This window comes from Limanda limanda, chromosome 20 (assembly GCF_963576545.1).
Source record: "Limanda limanda chromosome 20, fLimLim1.1, whole genome shotgun sequence".
Classification (NCBI taxonomy): Eukaryota; Metazoa; Chordata; class Actinopteri; order Pleuronectiformes; family Pleuronectidae; genus Limanda; species Limanda limanda.
The window spans coordinates 140,001-156,653 of NC_083655.1; the positions used below are offsets into that span (position 1 = coordinate 140,001).

The window sequence follows — 16,653 nt, forward strand, 5'->3', positions numbered from 1 at the left end:
AGATAGATAGATAGATAGATAGATAGATAGATAGATAGATAGATAGATGATAGATAGATAGATAGATAGATAGATAGATAGATAGATAGATAGATAGATAGATAGATAGATAGATAGATAGATAGATAGATAGATAGATAGATAGATAGATAGATAGATAGATAGATAGATAGATAGATTACTTTATTCATCCCCGAGTGGAAATTAAGTCGTCATAGCAACCGGTATATTTGAATACAATAAAATACAATAAAATAGAATAAAATAAAAATAATGAGGTAGAAAGAATAAAAACAGAAACATAAATAGGTAGATAAGGTGCAGTGGCAAGATGATGGTAATAGTACTGATGATATGATGGTAATGTTATTGTTAGACAGTATATAAAAAAAGTACAGTATATATAGTATATAATATATCATAGTATATTTATATATGATAGTAATTTTACCAATACAATAGCAGTATATACTAATAATGGCAGCAACAGTATATATAATAATAATAGTAAATATAATAATAATAACATGTACACATGTATAAATATGTGTATATAAACGTATATATACAAAGAATATACAGAGAGTATGATATAATATGATATGATATATAGTAGAGGTATAAATATAAGAATTTGACTTTACAATAGATAATATAATGTGTGCAAAAGACAATATTATTGTATAAAATGATATATAATATCATTATGGTGTATATGAACACATGTCACATATGATGTGCAGTAAGTGTATATGGAGTGTTGTACAGGTCCACAGAGCAGGAGACAGGTTTAGTGCAGTTCTGTGATGGTGGCTCTGACAGAGGGGGAGGAGTTGAACAGTCTTATTGCAGTTGGGAGGAACGACTTCCTGTATCGTTCCTTCGAGCAGCGGGGGGGTTGAATGAGTCTGTGGCTGAAGCTGCTCCTTAGCTTGTCCAGGGTTTTGTGGGGGGGGTGAGAGGGATGGTCCATGATTGCCAGCAGTTTTGCCAGCATCCTGTCCTCCACCACCTCCTCCAGGGGGACCAGCTTAGAGCCAACCACAGACTCTGCCTTCCTGATGAGTTTTCTCAGTCTGTTGGCGTCCTTTGCCTTGATGCCCGCACCCCAGGACACCACAGCAAAGAAGATGGTGCTCGCCACAACAGACTGGTAGAACATCTGCAGCATCTTGTTGCAGACGTGGAAGGACCTGAGCCTCCTCAGGAAGTAGAGCCGGCTCAGGCCCTTCTTGTAGACGGCCTGTGTGTTGGTGGACCAGTCCAGTTTATTGTCCAGTGTGACCCCCAGGTCCTTGTATGCAGACACCACCTCCACATCCGTCCCACCGATGCAGACAGGAGAGGGCAGGGGCTTGTTCCTCCTGAAGTCCACCACCATCTCCCTCGTCTTCGCCACGTTGAGCTGCATGCGGTTCTCCCCACACCACTTCACAAAGCGGTCAACCAGGTCCCTGTAAACACGTTACTCCACCTAGTGGTCTGGCGGGGAATTAACACGCGCAACCCTTTGGGAACCATAAACCAAAACGAGTCCGTCAGCCGCAGTTGTAGTCAGTGTTCTATAAATCGGCCTTAACACAGGATTCCTGTGTGTGTGTGTGTGTGTGTGTGTGTGTGTGTGTGTGTGTGTGTGTTTGTGTATGTGTGTGTGTGTGTGTGTGTGTGTGTGTGTGTGTGTGTGTGTGTGTGTGTGTTTGTCAAACCTTGAATAAAGGTCAAAACAGATAAGACAGAAACTCTCGTCTGCAGCACATCATGTTTGTGGTTGTATTTGTCTCTTTACTTCCTGTTTATTTCTTTGTTTGTCTGTTTACCAGTGGACTTGGTGGAAGGATGCATTAAGTTTAAATAAAACAATTTCTTCACGTTATTGTGAAATATAGAACTTTTGTTTCAGTGATTTCTAAGAGAATAATTCATAGATCTTGATTTAAAAATGTGTATATATTTAGAGACTGATTTAAATGAGTGTGTGTGGGTTGAGTGCAGATTGATTGAATGTTACTGTTGGTGGAGGTTTGGCTGTTGGTGTTTTATTCCTTCTTTATGCTTTTCTTTCCTTTCTCTTCTCATTCTTGTTTTCTTCTTTGTCTTGCTGCTGACTCAGTAGACAAGATGGATAAAGAGGATTTGACTGATCCAGTGTTTGCTCTCTGCCATTCTTTCTCTGATTCATCTTGCTGAACTGTAGCCATGCGACTCTCATTGACACGCGTGTGCACAAACCACAGAGAAAGTGTTTTCATGTGCACCATTCCATACAGCAGTCAAACATGTCATCCAATAAGATACTAGCCATTATCCAGAGATCTGACCTGTCCCTGAACAAACAGTTCAACAAGTGTGTGTATGTGTGCGTTTGTGTGTGTGTGTCTTTGTGTGTGTTTGTTTGTGTGTCTTTGTGTGTGTGTGTGTGTTTGTCCAGATGTGGACCCCTCTCCCTTGGGGTTTGACCAATGGGCTGCCCCCACAGTGAGGCGTCAACCAATCAAAGAGAGGCAGAGAACAGCTGTTTTGTTTGTTATTATTATTATTTTAGGATTATTTTTATTATTATGGGGTAAGGGTTATATCACTTCTTTCTTTTGCCTCATGGCGTCTCCTGAACTTTTTACCCTCAGCTGATAGTGTGGAATGTTTGCTTCTGAAACAGGTGTGGAAGACAAACCCGCCGGACAGGTGAGACACGCCTCCAGGTGAGACACGCCTCCAGGCGGCTGACACCACACCGCTGGGTTATTAAAAGCTCGCTGGAGTAATTTAAAAAACTCAATAAAGAACGTCTCCGATTTCCATTTTCAATCCTCTCAACAAACAGATCAAATGTCCCGCTGTGACATCACACATCTCTCTGTGCAAGTTGAACTTTAACGTGTAACGACAAACTGTCGGTCAGCTGATGTTTCTCTGAATCTGTGTCGCAGCTTCCTGCTCCTTATCTGCTGGCTCACAGCTTCTTGTTCAGCCTCGTAAATATCAGTGATGGAAAATAACTAAGTACATTTACCCTACTTTACTCAAGTATTTCCATGAGATGAGTTGCTTTGCTCTGATAAACTACAGGATCCCAAACATCTTGGATCTGACCTCAGAGTTCTCCCATGACACTTTCGAGGGGCCTGGACCCTCTTGTAGAGAGAGAAATGACCCTTTCTCTTCAAAGTTCATGTCCTCACTCACTATCTCTCTGTCTCTCTCTCTGTCTCTCTCTCTGTCTCTCTCTCTGTCTCTCTCTCTCTCTCTCTCTCTCTCTCTCTCTCTCTCTCTCTCTCTCTCTCTCTCTCTCTCTCTCTCTCTCTCTCTCTCTCTCTCTCTCTCTCTCTCTCTCTCTCTCTGTCTCTCTCTGTCTCTCTCTCTCTCTCTCTCTCTCTGTCTCTCTCTCTGTCTCTCTCTCTGTCTCTCTCTCTCTCTCTCTCTCTCTCTCTCTCTCTCTCTCTCTCTCTCTCTCTCTGTCTCTCTCTCTCTCTCTCTCTCTCTCTCTCTCTCTCTCTCTCTCTCTCTCTCTCTCTCTCTCTCTCTGTCTCTCTCTCTCTCTCTCTCTCTCTCTCTCTCTCTCTCTCCCTCTCTGTCAGTGTGTCAGGGGACGAGTAACCACCTGACGTTGTTGATGACACATGAGAATCACTATGACAACCTAGTGAGGATGTATTCCAACTGTTCGGTGGTTCTGGAGAATCTGGAGGTGACGTACGCTCTGCAGCATCATGACCTGTCGTTCCTCCAGGTGCGACATTGAGAACTTTACCCACAAGTCACTCTCACTTATAGATATATATAATGGGAAAACTTTCATATGTTTCAATCGTTGCTGGTTAAAATGTTATTTTATTTAAAACCTGATTTTATTTGTTTGTCTTTCCTCTTTGGTTTTAGTCCATCCAGGAAGTGGGCGGGTACATTCTGATCGCCATGAACGAGGTCGCTACGATCCCATTGGTCAATCTGAGGCTGATCCGAGGTCAGATCCTGTACGAGGGTCAATTCTCTCTGTCGGTGATGTCCAACTACAAAAGGAACCAGTCGTCTGACACACCGGACTACACAAGTGGACTCAGACAACTGCTGCTCAGCAACCTGACTGGTAACACACACAGACACACACACACAGACACACACACACACACACACACACACACACACACACACACACACACACACACACTGGACTACACAGGTAGACTGAGACAACTGCTGTTCACCAACCAGACTGGTAACACACACACAACCCACCCAGACACACAACTGAGATGTGTTGTGCGATGTGTGTTTGTGTGTCTGTGTGTAGTGTGTGTGGGGTTCAAAGGTCAGAGTGACCTCAGTAATTCTTTATCTCCTCACAGAGATTCTGAGGGGGGGGGTTAAGATGACCAACAATCCTCTGCTGTGTCACACTGACACCATCCAGTGGTGGGACGTCCTGGACAACGACACCAATCCCAGCATGAGATTCGAGATGGACACGTTCCCCAGAAAATGTTGGTATGATCAACATCTGTGTTTAACATCTGGGCTGTGTTTGGTCCTGATGAAGTGTGTGTCTGTGTGTGTTTGTGTGTTTGTAGGTGACAAGTGTGACACGAGTTGTGTGAACGGTTCGTGTTGGGCAACAGGACAACATCACTGCCAGAGATGTACTTTTTATTTCTTCTTCTGCAATTATACAAAACTTTTATTTTTTATTCACATGTTTAATTCTATAATGTTAAATAAGTGAATGATAAATAAAGTATATTTATATTACTATATGTTAATTATTTATTCTAATATAAATTCATGATTTAATAATGAATAAAGAAGGATTTATAATACATGAATGTTATAATCTGTTTCCAGTCACTAAGCTGCAGTGTGCGTCCCAGTGCAGCCGCAGGTGTCGAGGTCCGAAGCCGAGCGACTGCTGTAACGACCAGTGTGCGGCGGGCTGCACCGGGCCGCACGCCACCGACTGTCTGGTCAGTGACTCGGCTGCGTCTCAACTCATATTAGTCCTCAGAGTCGAATTGATGATGATGATAACAAGTATAGAGAGAAAATGTTTTCTAATGAGATGTGACTCACACTAATGACAGCGCCCCCTGTCGCCCCTCCAGGCGTGCAGGAAATTTAATGATGACGGGACGTGTAAAAACGAATGTCCCCCTCCAAAGATTTACAACATGACAACCCACCAGGTGGACAACAACCCCAACGCCAAGTTCGCCTTCGGGGCGATCTGCATCATGTCCTGCCCACGTACGAACTTTAACATTCATCTGACTCACATCAGTTGCACCTGCTGGTGGCTGCAGACATTACAACTCATCAGACAGAACTGATTCTGATTTGAAGTCTTAATGTTGTATAAAGTCTTTCAGGTCTCCAGGCGACGCTGAATTTCCCAGAACCCCAACACCTCAGATTTATTTGTTTTGATTGATCAGACATGAATATTATAATCTGTTCTAATGACTTCTGTCTTTTAGCCCTAACCCTATTGTTCTGGTTAAGATTCGTTGTTTGTAAAGTTGTATTGTATTTTGACACATTAAACCGTAAGCAGGTTCATATCATCCATGATTAGTGGATGAACAACCAAATGATCCTTCAGTGAATAAAATAAAAAGTATTCTTGTAAACTTGTAAATATTCACATGTCCAACGCTGCTGCAAGTAAACAATGAATCACTTATCAATCAATTAATGAGCTGTCATTCTTATTAACGGATCAGGACATGATTCCGCCGTAGTGTATCGGTTGGTTTCAGACTTTCTGTGGGTCAGCTGAGAGGGAAATGTCTCCGAGGCTGAAGTGAGTGGTTTTGTGTGAGCGCAGATAACTACGTGGTGACAGACGGGTCCTGTGTTCGAACCTGCAGCGCTGGAATGTACGAGGTTGAGGAGGACGGAGTCCAACGCTGCAAAGAGTGTGGCGGACCCTGTCCCAAAGGTAGAGTGACCTAAAGACAGAGAGAGAAAGACTTGAATATTTAAATAAATATGTTTGATATTAGATCAAATTATATTTGATAAAACCTTGTCTTGTTTCATCCTCCAGCCTGTGACGGAGTCGGGGTCGGCTCTCTGACCGACACCCTGGCTGTGAACGCCTCCAACATCGAATCCTTCAGGAACTGCACCATAATCAATGGACATGTCTCGCTCCTCGAAACCTCCTTCACCGGGTCCAATTCTGAATTATTACTTTCTCTCACTATTAATATTATAGATTAAATAAATTCAGCAGCAACTTGGCTTCAGCGTTGTGTCCGAAACCAAACGTTCATATTAAAAATCGGCGTTGATGTCAGTATTTGAAAGTTGTTTTAATTGGCTCTTCCAGAGATGCTCATTATAAAATCCCGCCCATGGACCCTGTGAAGCTGGAGTACTTCAGGACAGTGAAGGAAATCACCGGTAGGTCAAGAGTCACTTTTTGACACAAGCAGTTCAGTGGTAAACTTTATTTAGCTCCACATTAGTCACTATGTTGAAACAAGTCTCTCACAGCTCATAGCAGCCAACAGCCTAATCTGCCCAATCCTGAAGAATAACCTGTGGAATCATCTGCAAGCATTCAAATAGTGGCAGACTTCAAAATTAAAGGTAAATCATTTAATCATTTAAACTCAACCCTCTGCTCTCACCTGTGTGTCCTCCAGGTTATCTGCTGATCCAGTCGTGGCCGGAGAACCTGACCTCACTGTCTGTGTTCGAGAACCTGGAGATCATCAGAGGGAGAACCACGCACACGTGAGTCTCAGGAACTGTTTCTTAGTACAGACACAATTCATTTAGACCAATAGTCTTGATATTTAGATGTTTTTTTAATGTTTGATTTTCTTTTTATGTTAACATGCAAGTGCAAACAAATTCAACTGTATTCTGTCAGTCACTGTCTTTTTTAAGACCTTTTTATAATTTTTTGAACCGATCATCGATGTTTATTCAAGCTCATTTACAGAGTGAAACAAAGAACGGTTTCTCTGTTGAAAAATCTTTCCCACTTCAGTAATGGAATTCCTGGATCCTTTATTGTTCTTTATATATTTACTGCCCTGAGATCAGCTAATCATGAAACATCATGTATGACCCACATATATGTATATATGTAGCCAATGTGTTGGACTTACTGAAATCGTGTCTCTCTAGTAAACACAGTTTGGTGGTGGTGAAAGCGAAGCACCTCCGCTGGCTGGGTCTGCGCTCCCTGAAGGAGGTGAGCGATGGGAAGGTGATCTTCAAAGACAATCTCCAGCTCTGCTACAATCGACCCGAACAGTGGACCCGCCTCTTCAGATCCAAGGACCAGACCATCAAGATGCGGGACAATTCTGCCCCCGGTGTCTGTGGTGAGTTTCTGAATGTTTGTCGAGTTCACCTCTGTGTCGAGTGAAAGTGGAGGAATAAGAAAACCTTTTTCTCGCTCTCTCAAAGAACAACAGAATCGAACCTGTGATGATGAGTGTACAGATGGCGGCTGCTGGGGTCCAGGTCCGACCATGTGCGTCTCCTGTCGACATTTTGACCGCGAGCGGCGCTGTGTGGCCTTCTGTAACCGGCTGCAGGGGTGAGAGAGCAGAACCCGGCTCAACAGAACATCAAGAGCAAGGCTGTGAACCGCAGCAGATCAGGACCATTATTACACTCACACGTAGCATTCTGCCACTAGGGGTCTCTCTCTCAGAACAATAACTACAGACAGAAATCGTTGACTGTAGCAATGTGGGATGATGGGAGTTGAAGTCTTCTCCTGGTTAGATTCCTCCAGTGTTGATGGTTCAGGAGATTTTTATTTGAATTCTCCTCAGACGTCTCCTCCTCCAAAACAAATAGCTGGTTCACTCCAGGATTTAATAAAGCAGCTTACTCAGTGTTTCTCTGACTCGTCTCTGATTGGCTGAGACTCGAGCTGCTGCTAACATTTGCTCAGCTTGTTTCTCTGAAAACTTCAGATCCAGACGACGACAACTAAAATCCTCAATTGCTTCAGATATTAAGTAGTATGAGTAAAAAAACACCAAGATGTAAGAAAGTGTAAAAATGTGACTTCAAACTGGATAAAAAGTCACTTTTGACTCTTCTAACAAACACAAAGAATGCAATGTTTCTTTGATTAAAAGTACAGATTTTGAAAATATCATGTAAATATAATTTATAACAGATAGAACACAGGTGATTGTGTTGATGATTTTGGTCTTTAATGTCACAAAAATGAAATAATCACCCGAAGGATTAAAGGTTGTGCACTAGGGGGCAGATCGGAGCCAAATTGTCACATTCCTTTTATGATTAACACAAAGGGAACAGAATGAATTGTGAGCATTAACATTGGACACATGTTCGTCCTCAGTGAACCCAGAGAGGTGGAGGTGAACGGCAGCTGTGTGCAGTGTCATCCCGAGTGTCAGCTGACTCCCGGGACTCCAGCCTGTCACGGTCCGGTCAGTACTTTACTTTCTACAGATCTCTGCTCATAGTTTGACTTCATCCAGACGAGCAAACAGCTTTATAAATACAGACCATTAACTGTTACATTCAATCACAAAGAATAATAAACCTGATAAATGTGTGCAGTGAAACAGTGACATAGATAGAATGATAACATCTTAAAAGATAAGGAACTAACTAAAAAATAATAAAATATTAAACGAGAGAGAGGAGGTGTTTCAGAATCAGAAATAAAAGGGAAAAAAATCCACAGAATATAAATCAATAAAAACTGAGTGAAAGGAAAAAATAAAAAACAGAATTATAGATAAATCAGATTTATGAATAATACAATTTAAAAGATGACAAATGTTTCAAGTTATATCTTACAAAAGTATTATTCATTAGAAATTTGATAACTTTATATTATAAAACACTTAAGAAGACCTTGAGTAAATTGTTCCACTTACAGGGTCCCAACCAGTGTTCCCAGTGCGCCCATGCCCAGGACGGCCCCCACTGCGTGACACGATGTCCCCGCGGGGTCCCAGGGGGCGGAGACACGCTGGTCTGGAAGTACGCCGACGACACGGGCCAGTGTCAGGCCTGTCACCAGAACTGCACCCAGGGGTGAGCCGCTAACCCTGACCCTAACCCTAACCCTAACCCTGACCCTAACCCTAACCCTAACCCTAACCCTAACCCTAACCCTGACCCTAACCCTAACCCTGACCCTAACCCTGACCCTGACCCTAACCCTGACCCTGACCCTGACCCTAACCCTAACCCTGACCCTGACCCTAACCCTGACCCTAACCCTGACCCTAACCCTAACCCAGATCTGACACGGGGAGAGACTGACGTTTGTGTGTCTGTGTCCGCAGGTGTTCCGGACCGGGTCTGTCCGGGTGTACAGGGTGAGACAGAGTTCATCATGGGTCGATGAGAGCTGATCAAATGTGACATTATGTCCTGGTTTCCATGACAACAGTCAAGACTAATCAATGGGACCAGTTCAAGTTCACAAAAATCAGTTGTGCAATAATAATAAATAATAACTTTAATTGATTAAGGTAACCTCGGGGCAGCACCATTCAAAGGAAGGGAAAAGTCTTGCAAATTTATTGATGAATCCTCATAAAAGTACTAACTACAAATTTGGAACTCTGATTAATAACTATAACCAAAATTACCATATAGATAGTTAGCTAAGTTGAAGGATATGGAGTTCTTGACAGTGTAAAGGCAAACATCGTAAAGATCAGAGTATTTACAGCTTTGATTAGAATAAACACTTTGTAGCAGAACTGAAGGTCAATGAACTGATTATTGTCAGTAATGGTCGAGTATCTGAGGAGAAATATTATATATCAAGCAGTCTTGATAGTCCACAATCATGATCCACCATCAGGAGCCACCATTACGATCCCGATCTCTGATTCTCGATCCACCATCATAAGCCACCATGTGGATCTGGACGATGAGGCAAAGGGACTCAAGGGGAAGAAGTCCAGTCAGTAACATGTATTGATGAGATATTCATTTCTTTAATGTGATTAGGATTAGGAAGGAGAAGCTGGAAAGAGAAGCTCCGTGTGTCATGTGACCCCGACCTTCTAGACCTATAGCAGCAGAACTAAGATCAGGTCTAAAACAAGCCTGGACCGGCTCTAAATATAAGCTTTATCGTAAAGGAAGGTTCGAATCTTAGACGTACAGATGGAGTCTGCTTCCACAACTGAAGCTGAGATGATTCCACAGGAGCTTGATGCTGAAGCTCTGGCTCCTCCTCTACTTTTAGAGACTTTAGGGACGACAGTCTGAGTTCTGGGAGCTCAGGGCTCTAGTGGGTTGATAAGGTACTATCAGCTCTTTGAGGTATAATGGTGCCATGTTATTAAGGGCCTTGAAGGTGAGGAACAAATATCATGATATAAAGGATTTATAGAATATAGAGGTAAATACACATCTACAGTCAAGTGTGTGTGTGTGTGTGTGTGTGTGTGTGTGTGTGTGTGTGTGTGTGTGTGTGTGTGTGTCCTTACAGTGCTGCTGGTTCCTCCATGTTGGCGGTGGGAGTAGTTGGAGGACTCTTTGTCGCTGTTATAGTGACATTGGTCATCTTTGTGTTGCTACGGCGACAACGAATCAGGAGGAAGAGGACTCTGCGGCGCCTCCTGCAGGAGAGAGAGGTGAGAGGCTGGCTTTCATTTTCTGTTTCGTATCGTTCAAACAGGTTGTTTATCTACTTAAGACTTAAAACATTTTGTTTTTATTTATATTTATTTCACGTTATATTTACTAGATTTAGTTTTTGGATGTAATCAGTCCATTTGTCCATCTATTGGTTTATTCCTCCATCCCTCCCTCCTGTGATCATCGTTGACTGTGGGTCAGCTGGTGGAGCCGTTGACTCCGAGTGGAGAAGCTCCGAACCAGGCGCTGCTGAGAATCCTGAAGGAGACGGAGTTTAAAAAGATCCGGGTCCTCGGCTCCGGGGCCTTTGGCACCGTCTTCAAGGTGAGGACATGTGACGCACACACACGGTCACGTGACCACATGTCTGCTGCACTTAACATGGATAAAAGAAAACTCTGTGTTTTAGGGTCTGTGGATTCCTGAGGGAGAGAACGTGAAGATCCCCGTTGCCATCAAAGTTCTGAGAGAAGCAACATCACCTAAAGCCAACCAAGAGATCCTGGACGTGAGACTCCTCCTCCTCCTCCTCCTCCTCCTCCTCCTCCTCCTCCTCCTCCTCCTCCTCCTCCTCCTCCTCCTCCTCCTCCTCCTCCTCCTCCTCCTCCTCCTCCTCCTCTTCTTCTGATCGCTGTTTCTCTTTGTTTTCTTCTTCTTCTCCCTCCTGTTGAGCCACGCTATCATAATCTGTGTTTAAAATAACTATTGTACTATTTTTGCATTTTAGTATTTTGTTTCCTGGAAAAAAAACAAATCACATTATCACAATTGTTTTTCTACTGTAGTACTGTGGAGTACTGCAGTACTGTGGTACTCTAGTACTGTGGAGTACTGCAGTACTGGGGTACCCTAGTACTGTGGAGTACTGGGCCTAAAGGTGCTGATGCTAGACGCCATCTACAAACCAATCAGAGTCAAGTACAAGTAGACCCCGCCCATAGAGGTGATGATGACAGGATGTATCTTTGTCAGACTAAATTCTTTAGTCCCTTAATTACAATGTGAAACCAAAACTAACAGATCCAATGAAACTCTTGAACAAACACATGAAGCCGGTTTGGACTCAGTTCAGAGAATTCATTTCTGAATAAAAGATTTGAGAAATCTCCAGAGGTCTGAGCTCTCTTCTCAAGTTTTCACTTTCAGGACATCCTTCACTGATTATGTGTGTGTGTGTGTGTGTGTGTGTGTGTGTGTGTGTGTGTGTGTGTGTGTGTGTGTGTGTGTGTGTGTGTGTGTGTGTGTGTGTGTGTGTGTGTGTGTGTGTGTGTGTGTGTGTGTGTGTGTGTGTGTGTCTGTGTGTAGGAGGCGTATGTCATGGCGAGTGTGGATCACCCTCATGTGTGTCGTCTGCTGGGAATCTGCCTGACGTCGTCAGTGCAGCTGGTCACGCAGCTGATGCCGTACGGCTGCTTGCTGGACTACGTCCGGCACCACCGGGAGCAGGTGGGGGGGCGCTGGCTGCTGAACTGGTGCGTGCAGATCGCCAAGGTGAGTGCACGTGGTCCACGGATCAGAGGCATGAGCTCTGAGAACCTGCTGCTTCTATTAGTGTGTGTTGAGACTCTGTTCTCTGTCTCCAGGCTCATTTGTTTCAATGCTGGGAAAATTCACACTCCAAGGTCGGGGGGGGGGGGGGGGGGGGTTAACTGAGGTTTTCCCTTTTTCCCACACTTTTGACTTAAGCCTGGAGGGAGATGGGGGGGGTTAGCTCCATATGTAAGCTAATTAAATCTACATGTTTTCAGGAAGACGGGTTGGTTTGCAGGTCTCTGGTGAGACCAGGAGCCGGCTTCATGTTTTCAGGTTTTCAGTCTGAAGTGAATCCTGCTGGGAGAGGATCCTCACAGGGACTGAGCTGGATTCACTGATCACTAAGTTTCTGTTTGACTCGTGTTGAGTTAAGAACAGGAAGTTGATCCTTGTTAACATCTGAGAGACTAACTGGGATTTATGGGCAGTACAAATAAGATTTGATAGATTTCTCACTCTTGGGAACATGATGTCTAAAGAACCTCTTGAGGGAATTTCTTCAAATTTGGTTCCCTAACCCGGAGTAGATCTGGTCAATGTTGATCTAATGTGAGTCTGGATGAAACAGTATATAGAGGACTGATTTGTGTGTGTGTGTGTTTGTGTGTGTGTGTGTGTGTGTGTGTTTGTGTGTGTGTGTTTGTGTGTGTGTGTGCGTGTGTGTGTGCGTGGGTGCGTGCGTGCGTGCGTGCGTGTGTGCGTGCGTGTGCGTGTGTGTGTGTGTGTGTGTGTGTACACAGGGGATGAACTACCTGGAGGATCGTCACCTGGTGCATCGAGACCTGGCGGCGAGGAACGTTCTGCTGAAAACTCCGAACCACGTTAAAATCACTGACTTCGGCCTGGCCAAGCTGCTGACGGCTGATGAGAAGGAGTACCAGGCTGATGGAGGAAAGGTGAGTGTGTCTGGTCTTCATCTCTTCATGCGACCTGTTTGGCACACTCTGTGACCTGTGACCTTTAACCCCACCCTGTAACACACCTCCTGATTGTCCCTCGACACCTCCTGTAGGTTCCAATCAAGTGGATGGCGTTGGAGTCGATCCTCCAGTGGACGTACACACATCAGAGCGACGTGTGGAGCTACGGTGAGGCCAACCTGCGTCCAGATGTTTCAACAGCAGCTGATCAGACAACTGAGCCAGAATGAAATGTTGTTCTGAAGACAGAACTCCACAGAGGGAACTTCTGTCAGATCTAACAGATGATGTTCTGTCTGCAGGTGTGACCGTGTGGGAGCTGATGACCTTCGGCTGCAAACCGTACGACGGAATCCCAGCACGCGATATCGCCTCCGTGCTGGAGAGAGGAGAGCGGCTGCCTCAGCCTCCCATCTGCACCATTGACGTCTACACGGTCATGGTCAAATGTGAGAGAAAATATCGAAGCTGAAGGCGTCAATAGACGAGAAGTCAGAGGATTTGAGTCGATTGGGAAGATTCACGTTTGCTCGCTGTTGTCAGGTTGGATGATCGAGCCGTCGAGTCGTCCGAGGTTCAGGGAACTGACGCTGGAGTTCTCTAAAATGGCCAGAGATCCATCCAGATACCTGGTGATACAGGTGAACATGTGTGTGTGTGTGTGTGTGTGTGTGTGTGTGTGTGTGTTGGACTTTCGTTATGGAACATTCTGGTTTATTGCAATTGAAGATATTTTGTTTTATAGTTCTTAAATCATTTCTATCAGTCACTATATCTCACACATCAACCAGCATTTTTTATTCACCAGATTTGTATTCGGATCAAATCTCACACTTATAAATATCAGTTTTTCGTTATGAATTTTTCGCAGATTTTCAGAGAATAATTCATAATGGTATTCATAATGAAATTTATAAAATTTAAATTATTATAAATATTAAAACTAACCTTTCATCTCAAAATGTTCAAGAAAGAGATAAAAAAATCGCCCTGCTAACTAAGTATCTAACTAACTAACTAACATACAAAATAAAATGCAACTAAACTAACCCAACTAACCGCCTGTGACTGGTTGCCAGGGCGACCTCCCCAGTCCGACCGACAGCAGGTTCTTCTCTCGCCTGTTGAGCTCAGACGACACTGACGACGTGGTGGATGCTGACGAATACTTGCTGCCTAGTAAAGGACTGGGTAACCATGACAACCAGCGCTGTAACACCACGGTAAATACACACACGCACACACACACACATATATCTGTACGTCTGTACACACACACACACACACACATTAACACTGTCTGTGTTTATGTCAGAACGGTCGACCAATCAGAGAGAACAGCGTCGCTCTGCGTTACATCACTGATCCGACTCACAACTCGCCGGATAAAGACGACTTCACTGTTCACGGTACGAACACAATCGAATCATAAAAACAACAACTTTACAGGAAATTAAAAAACGTCATATTCCAATATTGAGACAAAATTGATGTAACATTGATGTTTGCTGAGTGAATGAAAATGTTTCTTTCTTTAACACTTTAACGAGCAGGAAACAGCAACATGAATAAATGATCAATTATTTTGTCTGATCACACGCGTGTGTGTTTTTTCTCTAGAGTACATGAACCAGAGCGTGAGTGGAACCAGCTGCAGCAGCCGACTGTCTGAGGCCTTGAATCCAAACTACGAGGATCTGAGTTTGGGCTTGGGCGCCTCCTCACTTCCTGTTTCGCGGGATGATCTGAAGATCTTCAGCCGAGCTCCAGAGGGACCAGACTACCTGAACGCCACCCAGAAGCCCCTCCCCCTGGCTGCTTGGAACAGCCTTGACAACCCGGACTACCAGGCCGACTTCCTGCCGCAGGATAACCCCTCTTCCTTCAACGCTGATGGTGCGTTCCTCCCGGCGGCCGAGAACCTGGAGTACCTGGGTCTGGGAGCTGCACTGTACGCTCCTGCCCGCTAGAGGGCAGCAACCTGCAAGCTGAAGCTGTAAGTTTAGTGGAAACAGAACATGGCTTCCTGTGATTCAGACCGACTCAAGTTAATTTAAACACTGACTCACCATGTTCACACTGAGAGTTGTAGATACACTGGAACTCAACCTCTGCGTACTGCGTGTTGCTCAACGGCACGCGAACAGGAAGCAGCAGGAAACTCAACACGTCAGCTGCTGTCACGACAGTTTCCCAGAGACTCGTCCGTCTGTCTCATGTCTTTTCTAATGTTAACTAATGTATTCTGTCTGCGTCTCAGTGGAAATCCATAGTTTAGTGACATGATGGACGAAGAGACACAAAAACATTACACTCTGAGATTCGTCAACTTCCTGTCTCTGTATCCTGCGTTCGTCAGTATTTGCTTCTTTATTGATACTGAAAACCCGAAGGAAATTAAATTATCATTATTTCAGGTTTGTAAATGTGCGGGAAATCATTATAGTGTATTATTATTGAAAATGGGAAATATAATTTTAGAAGAATTAAAATTGACCGAAAATGAGATGATCTGTGGCGTTTATCTGACGAGTGACCGTAAGAGACCAGTGATGCCCCCTACTGGTGATGTGCAGCTTTTTTGCAGCTTTTTATACAAATAAAAAGAAAATCTATCCTCTTCTTCTTTGTTCGGTTTATTGGCGGTTGGCAACAACGTCAAGGTGCATTACCGCCACCTACTGTATCTCTCATTACCCCACATGACAAATGCCACAAAAGCACTTGCTTGAGCACGTCCTCTTCCTCCTGTTCCCTGCTCAGCCTGAACTGCATGTTTCAGACTTGATATTTAACAGCTTCTCCGTCTTCTTCTTCGGTCTAATGTTGGAGTGTGAATCATAGTTATCATGTTCATATTAAATTATTTTGTCCAATCCTGTCTTCCTCAAATAATGGAGAATACTCTTTTCTAAAGGTAAATACAATTTTACTTCTTCTTCTATTCCAAGTCACTTTAGACATTTTTAAATAACTTCAAGTAGGTGACTGTAAATAAAGATCAAAGACTGTAAATAAAGATGACTCGTCTCAACTTCCTCCAAAAGTCAAGCTAAAATATCTCAGACACAAAGGCTGCCATCTTGTGGTGATGACGTTATTAACAGTCTGTGCAGTGATCACGACGTCTCAGCCTGTTTTTATATCATCAAATAACCGATTCAAACCAAACTGATCAGAAACACTTGAACAAACATCAGAGAGAAGAACGAGCTGAAGTGACAGAAACGTCTTTACAAACATTTATTTAACATCTACTTATATTCTTTAGTTTGGTCCCATCTGCTAACATGGAGGAGGAGGTTTATGAGCTATGCTACAGTCAGGCACCAGGGGGCGATCGAGATGATTCGGCTTTGGTTTTGGGAGCTACATGTCGTCCTTCTTTAGATATATTTTAGTGGTTATTTCTAGTGAAAAATCCCACTTTAACATCTCTAACCAGCACATATTTCAACATGTCTGACTATAAATGAAAATACTCTTTACAGCTGTGATTATCAGCGTCTGGTATTAATTACGTTAAAAGACATTAAAGTCTTCTTCATGTAGATTATGTATTCTGTTATAAACCAGCCTGTTTATTTATACTTGT

At 43.6% G+C, this 16,653-nt stretch overlaps 1 protein-coding gene across 1 annotated transcript in view; it reads left to right on the plus strand.

Annotated features, from left to right (window-relative positions):
- The window catches only part of LOC133026787 (melanoma receptor tyrosine-protein kinase-like), a 28,541-nt gene extending 12,861 nt beyond the window's left edge, over positions 1 to 15,680 (plus strand). The window contains exons 2-27 of the mRNA XM_061093744.1: positions 3,576 to 3,727; positions 3,877 to 4,084; positions 4,344 to 4,478; positions 4,566 to 4,634; positions 4,837 to 4,955; positions 5,094 to 5,235; positions 5,816 to 5,929; positions 6,038 to 6,164; positions 6,323 to 6,396; positions 6,642 to 6,732; positions 7,132 to 7,331; positions 7,417 to 7,549; positions 8,333 to 8,423; positions 8,882 to 9,039; positions 9,294 to 9,326; positions 10,457 to 10,601; positions 10,807 to 10,929; positions 11,015 to 11,113; positions 11,911 to 12,096; positions 12,879 to 13,034; positions 13,151 to 13,226; positions 13,361 to 13,507; positions 13,602 to 13,699; positions 14,138 to 14,281; positions 14,374 to 14,467; positions 14,679 to 15,680. Of these exons, the coding sequence (XP_060949727.1) occupies positions 3,576 to 3,727; positions 3,877 to 4,084; positions 4,344 to 4,478; positions 4,566 to 4,634; positions 4,837 to 4,955; positions 5,094 to 5,235; positions 5,816 to 5,929; positions 6,038 to 6,164; positions 6,323 to 6,396; positions 6,642 to 6,732; positions 7,132 to 7,331; positions 7,417 to 7,549; positions 8,333 to 8,423; positions 8,882 to 9,039; positions 9,294 to 9,326; positions 10,457 to 10,601; positions 10,807 to 10,929; positions 11,015 to 11,113; positions 11,911 to 12,096; positions 12,879 to 13,034; positions 13,151 to 13,226; positions 13,361 to 13,507; positions 13,602 to 13,699; positions 14,138 to 14,281; positions 14,374 to 14,467; positions 14,679 to 15,028 (3,464 nt within the window). The 3' untranslated portion in view covers positions 15,029 to 15,680. The remainder of the gene's footprint in view (positions 1 to 3,575; positions 3,728 to 3,876; positions 4,085 to 4,343; positions 4,479 to 4,565; positions 4,635 to 4,836; positions 4,956 to 5,093; positions 5,236 to 5,815; positions 5,930 to 6,037; positions 6,165 to 6,322; positions 6,397 to 6,641; positions 6,733 to 7,131; positions 7,332 to 7,416; positions 7,550 to 8,332; positions 8,424 to 8,881; positions 9,040 to 9,293; positions 9,327 to 10,456; positions 10,602 to 10,806; positions 10,930 to 11,014; positions 11,114 to 11,910; positions 12,097 to 12,878; positions 13,035 to 13,150; positions 13,227 to 13,360; positions 13,508 to 13,601; positions 13,700 to 14,137; positions 14,282 to 14,373; positions 14,468 to 14,678) is intronic.
- Positions 15,681 to 16,653: the final 973 nt, after the last annotated feature.